This window comes from Phaseolus vulgaris, chromosome 11 (genome assembly GCF_000499845.2).
Source record: "Phaseolus vulgaris cultivar G19833 chromosome 11, P. vulgaris v2.0, whole genome shotgun sequence".
NCBI classification, from domain to species: Eukaryota; Viridiplantae; Streptophyta; class Magnoliopsida; order Fabales; family Fabaceae; genus Phaseolus; species Phaseolus vulgaris.
In genome coordinates, this window is record NC_023749.2 from 25,076,166 (window position 1) to 25,081,898 (window position 5,733).

Genomic DNA, 5,733 nt, shown 5'->3' on the forward strand with positions numbered 1-5,733 from the left:
TAAATTTAGACCAATAATTTTTTAATTTATAAAATAAAATAAAATATAATTAATATAATGATTAATTATTTTTTTATTTTTAAATATAATTTTTATCTGTTAATTTTTATAGTGTATAATAAAAATCTATTATAAGGTAAGATTATAACGAAACATTTAACTAGATATTTATTATATTTGTATATGAAGCTGAAATAAGTTTTTATTAATTAATTGAGACCTTGACATGCATAAGGATAATAAGCTTAAATTACTCCATGATGACCTGGTAAAAACATAAAGTCACATGTTTTTCCTTATTCCTTGTGGGTGCTTTGTTTTTGCATTGATACAAATGGGAACAAAGATCAAGTGGGAAAAGTTGATATTAAGAACATACGAGGGTAAATGGTGTGAAAGAGAAAGTGCAAAGAGGTAGAAGCAACTTGAAAAAAGAAAGTTGCGTCGGCAATAACGCGTTGTGTTCAAAGAACGCGGGCTACAGAATAAAAATTGCGGCGAAGTCACGTGTAAAAAAGTCAAACTTTCCTTATTTATACCCACATCTTCATTTTCTCTCTCTCTAATCTCTTAAAACATTAGGCAACAAGAACAAGAACAATTTCTAGCATTGTACCATCATGACTGGCAGAGATATCCTCAATATGATGAAGGTCAGCAGAACAAAAAAAACCCATCATGGATTCTTTTGTGCAAACTAAGCATGCCAAGTTGATTCGCATGTTTTCAACTAGTTAGTCTAGTTTGGTTTTATTCCTCGGTGTGCTTTGCAAATGCCAGTTCTTGAGATATTGTGGAGTTTTCTTGAGGTTTCTTGATTTGTTTGCAAGGAATGCAACTTGGATGTTCTTTCGAAAAGTTTCTGCAGTGATTGATATGCTGAGATTTAATTTGGTTCTGCATTTTCTTTCCATGTCTTTTTTTCTTTCTTAGGAAGTGTATATAGAAGATTTATGTGATGACATCATTGCATATCCAGCATGTGGAGAATCATTAGAAGTGTGTTCACTAGCTTCTCGAATGGCCCTTTTAAATTTCCTGTGCTTGTATAAAGATGAATTGATGTGTTGACTTTTCAATTGGGTGACATAACATTAACTTTGTGTTTAGATCAGTGTTCTTGCTCAAATGCATGGCAATTAAACTGTTTTTCAGTTTATTAAAATCAGAACTCCACATTTTTTCATTTCAAATTATTGAGTTTCAAGATCGAGCTTTCAAAACAGTGAGACTGAAGATTTACTTTGATCATATGTTTAGGTGAAAGCAGGATTTGGAACATCAGTACCGGAGACAGGGAAAGGAAAAGGAAAAATATCAAAACACATTACACATGGCTTTCACTTGATGAAGGGAAGATCTGCACATCCCATGGAAGATTATTTAGTTTCAGAATTTAAGCAAGAAAAGGACAGAGAATTAGGCTTGTTTGCAATATTTGATGGCCACTTAGGCCATGATGTTGCAAGCTATTTGCAGAACCATCTTTTTCATAACATCTTGAAACAGGTAAGGCAACTTTCCTATTACATCATTTTGATCACATTCTCATGAGTATGACAAATCTTATATACAGTTCTGGTGGTATCATTTTGATCACATTTTGAATCCTATTATGTGATTACTAAAGTAAAACTTTAATTGGATTGGATAACAAGACTAACACTAACAACATCTAACATCTCAATGTTTTGACAAGTTTGAGAACATCTAATAATGAATACCCTTCTTCTAAACCTACCTCAAGTGATTCTTGTTTAATTCACATTTATGTTTTGTGCAAGCAGCATGACTTTTGGACTGAGACAGAAAACGCAGTGAAGAGGGCTTATCTTGAAACTGATGAGAAAATATTGGAAAAGGCACTTGTGTTGGGGCGAGGAGGGTCAACAGCTGTAACTGCAATACTGATTGATGGTCAGAAGCTTGTAGTAGGAAATGTTGGTGACTCGAGAGCTGTTATTTGTGAGAATGGAAAGGCTAGGCAACTATCTGTAGATCATGAACCAAGCAAGGAAAAGAAATCTATTGAGAGGCGTGGGGGGTTTGTATCAAACATTCCAGGTAAAACCAACTTTTTGAGGTTTTGTAACACACAAAGTGCAACATGTGCATATGCTAAAATGGATATGATTGTGCAAATCCCTGTTTAGCTTATTAAAACAAATTAAAATGAACTTACAAGTTATAACCATGTTCTATGATTCATAGTAATTTTTATAAGTTTAAATAAGTTCTTTCATATGTTCCTTTGGTCTAAAAAGTCATTTGATTTTCAATAACAACAACCCTTTCTTTGAAGGACAGACATGACATGCATTTTGGTTTCAAGAAGAATTGCATTAGAAACTTTCAAAATTGGTAATATAGAACATTTGAATTTATGTTTCCTGCAGGAGATGTCCCTCGAGTAGATGGACAGCTGGCAGTAGCAAGGGCTTTTGGTGATAGGAGCTTGAAGATGCATCTTAGTTCAGAACCTGATGTGTTGGTAGAAGAAGTACTTCATCATACAGAATTTCTTATTCTGGCTAGTGATGGAATATGGAAGGTCACCTTTCTCACAATTTTCTTTCTCTTTCACTTCCTCATATTCCTTTTAAGTAGTGTTTCTATTCTGGTTTTTAGAAGTAAAAGATACTTTGATAGAAAAAATAATTTTAGGGGACACTGTTGAATAGAAGTAGTAGGGAGGGTGGGGGAAGTTGGGGGATTTAGGAATGTATCAAAATCTGAGTGATGGATTTTGCACTTTCTACTTTTGTTTAGATATCCAAAACCCCTTAAATACCTAACAATATTTTCCCATGATGTTTTCAGGTTATGTCAAACCAAGAGGCAGTGGATTCCATTAGGCAAATAAAGGATGCTCAAGCTGCAGCAAAGCACTTGATAGAAGAGGCAGTTTCCAAGAAAAGTAAAGATGATATATCTTGCATAGTTGTGAGGTTTCAATGACATGCTTATGGATTAAGGGAACTTGTTTTCTCAACAAAGAAGGTGCTAGTGGAACATTTAGAATCTTAGATGATGTGTATCTCAGATTAAGTACTTCATGTTCTTTCTTTCCTTAACTAAAATGCTTGTAGAATCTCACAAGCACTGGTTTTGCATATGTATAAAGGGATCCAATAACTTCTGCCTTTTTAATCAGATTTTCTAAACTTGTCTGCTTCTAAATCAATAGTTATCTTATCACCCCTAATTCAATAGGAAAATTATATTTTGAGACTCACTGTTAAATAAATCCTTAACAGTTTTATTTTAATAATGAAATAATTAGTTAGTATTTTAATTTAAAAAATAAAAAATATATTACTAAAATATTAATATAATATATTTTCAAATAGTTGTTTCTTTGTTGATATCAATGCTCTTTTTCTAATCCTATGTTGGATTATACTACAAGAAGATCATTAAATAAAAGACAAAAAATAATTAGTTGCTATATTGACTAAATTAGATACTATTTTAGAGACTAAAATTTTTGTTTGGTTTCTATATTAGTTTTTATTATGGATAAATAGTTTCTAAATTGGTATCTAATTATCTACTAAGGTTTTAACTACCAATTATTTAGATTCTAAATTTGGTAGCAAAAACTTAGTAGTTAATTAGATACCAATATAAAAGCTATTTATCAATAATAGAAACTAATTTAGAAACCAAAAAAAAATATAGTCTCTAAAATAGTATCAAATTTAGTCAATATAGCAATTAATAATTTTTTGTCTCTAAAATTGGTTTCTATTTAATGATTTTTGTTTTCGCCTGCAAACCTCAGTCGAACTCGGGAGTGAGTTCCTTAGCTGAAGTGTTGCTTGGGTGTTGAATCGAGTTGAAGACGCTTTGTGATGAAGGGGGCTCTACCTGTTGATCACACTCTGACGATCAAGTCAGTGAGATCATTCAAACTATAATCTGTATCAGTATTGGGTTCAGAAAAAACTTACCTTTACTCGGGGTCTTAAACCCCTTTTATAGACACTCTTTCAACGATTTTCACCAACCAAAATATTGTTTCAACCAGAATATAATTTCAACCATAATAACATTTTGTTAACGTTCACTTTTATTTTCGAGTGCAATGTCACACCATCCCTAACAACTTTTATTTGTATTTAAAAGATATATAGCCTTTTACTAATTCAACTACTCCTTCTGTTATTTTACTTTAATTACCTTTTTCTTATAGAATATCCAACATCTGGGCTGACCTCGTAATGTGTCATTGGACCCATATCTACCCCAAATCGAGCTGGGTATAACTTATCTAACCAAGCTTACCATGCTTAAATGCTTGGGCTGAGGACCCGAGCACGTCCGACCAGTACACAAGTCCCCCAGGCTCGAGCCGAGCTTGACAAGGCAAAGAGGCTCTTCAGTACTAGCGGCTGGCATGACGTTTTCTCAAGGGTAGCTGAGGCGCGATTACCGAAGCATCTCGTGAAAGGACGTCTCACCTTACTAAACATGGAGCTTACACGTGGCACCTGTATCAACGGTGGGGAAACGTTGTCTCTTCATCTTCCTCTTTTGAATATGTGTTCCTCTCTTCTTTCATTTTCATCACACTGTTTCGAACTTCATCTACTTCCAAACCTTTTCTGCTTCCAAAACCTCCTTCAAAACTTCTTCTTTCACCTTTGCGCCACTGCACATCACCGTTGCACCAGGTATTCTTTTCCCACTTAACTCCACTGATGATCATCATTTAGCTTATTGATTGCATTACGAGAAATGTATTTTTAACTTGCGCCAATTCCATTCATTTTTTCATGAACTGCATTCGCATTTTGTTTGTGTTTATGCTTTAGTTACTTCGACGATGGATTATAGTTTCGCATATCCTTGGGCTAAGAAAGAACTCCTTAAAGAGACCTCTTACTATACCACCCGTTTATGCATTGGAGAGTTAAGGGATGGTGGGTGCGTTCTGAGTAAAAAGCATGAGGGTTTTGTAAAAACAATAAAGTGTAAGGAAGGGGAACCGATATGCTGTGATGAGTCATCGGACCCTGATGGTCCCTTTTGTTCCTTTTATGCTACTTTCTTCAAGAAGGTCCTTCTTCGTCTACCCCTATCTATTTTTGAAAAGGAACTGTTGACCAACCTAAACGTAGCTCCTGCCCAGCTACATCCAAATAGTTGGACATTTATCCGAGCTTTTGTAATTTTGTGTTCACAACTTGAGATTTCGCCGACTGTGGAAGTCTTCTTATAATATTTTGAGGCCAAGCACTCAGGCCGCCAATTGTGGGCTTCCCTAAATGGTGCCTCTGTGAGAGGTTTACTTACCCTCTTCCAGTCATCCTATAAATATTTTAAAGGTGGATCTGGGCTTCAACAGGAGATTTGTCCCTACTGGACGACTTTCCCTTGTATTTGACACCCAACCCTAGATTCCAGAGTGCTTGGTGCTTGGAAGATCTGTCTTCAGAGGACCAAGGGATTCGCGAGTTTTTGACAAGTTTGAAAGTTGTCTTTGATACCTCAACGTTATTGACCAAAAATACCTTCCCGGTGCCCTCAAAGCTTACACCAATTGATGGAAGATGCCCAAGCCCATGATAGAAAAAGCCCAACCCCAAATACAAGTTCAAGCTTCAGCTCAAGCCTAACAAATATAGATCTGGGCCAACTAAGCATCATTGGATGTCTTTTTTATGTAATTAATTTTGAGTATTTTTAGTAGAACATAAAGGGAGGTGTAGATATAGATATAAGAGGTGC

At 34.9% G+C, this 5,733-nt stretch overlaps 1 protein-coding gene across 3 annotated transcripts; it reads left to right on the forward strand.

The window, feature by feature from the left end:
* The first annotated feature begins 298 nt into the window (after positions 1–298).
* Positions 299–3,180, forward strand: LOC137827349 (probable protein phosphatase 2C 58). 3 transcript variants are annotated; one of them, XM_068633603.1, is made up of 5 exons: positions 299–653; positions 1,261–1,509; positions 1,788–2,064; positions 2,397–2,551; positions 2,821–3,180. In XM_068633603.1, the coding sequence occupies exons 1-5, from the start codon at positions 621–623 to the stop codon at positions 2,956–2,958; spliced, it is 852 nt and encodes a 283-aa protein (XP_068489704.1). In that variant the 5' UTR covers positions 299–620; the 3' UTR covers positions 2,959–3,180. The 3 variants fall into 3 exon arrangements, with proteins under 3 accessions (XP_068489704.1, XP_068489703.1, XP_068489702.1); XM_068633602.1 differs by lacking the exon at positions 299–653 and adding an exon at positions 660–809; XM_068633601.1 differs by lacking the exon at positions 299–653 and adding an exon at positions 661–894.
* The last annotated feature ends 2,553 nt before the right edge of the window (positions 3,181–5,733 follow it).

Excerpts from the sequence above, each read along its gene's own strand:
- LOC137827349 (XM_068633601.1), top strand. The coding sequence starts at position 844 with ATGTTCTTTCGAAAAGTTTCTGCAGTGATTGATATGCTGAGATTTAAT. Across the intron at positions 895-1,260 it reads ATATGCTGAGATTTAATTTG|GTGAAAGCAGGATTTGGAAC; the intron begins GTTCTGCATTTT and ends TCATATGTTTAG. Across the intron at positions 2,065-2,396 it reads GTTTGTATCAAACATTCCAG|GAGATGTCCCTCGAGTAGAT; the intron begins GTAAAACCAACT and ends TGTTTCCTGCAG.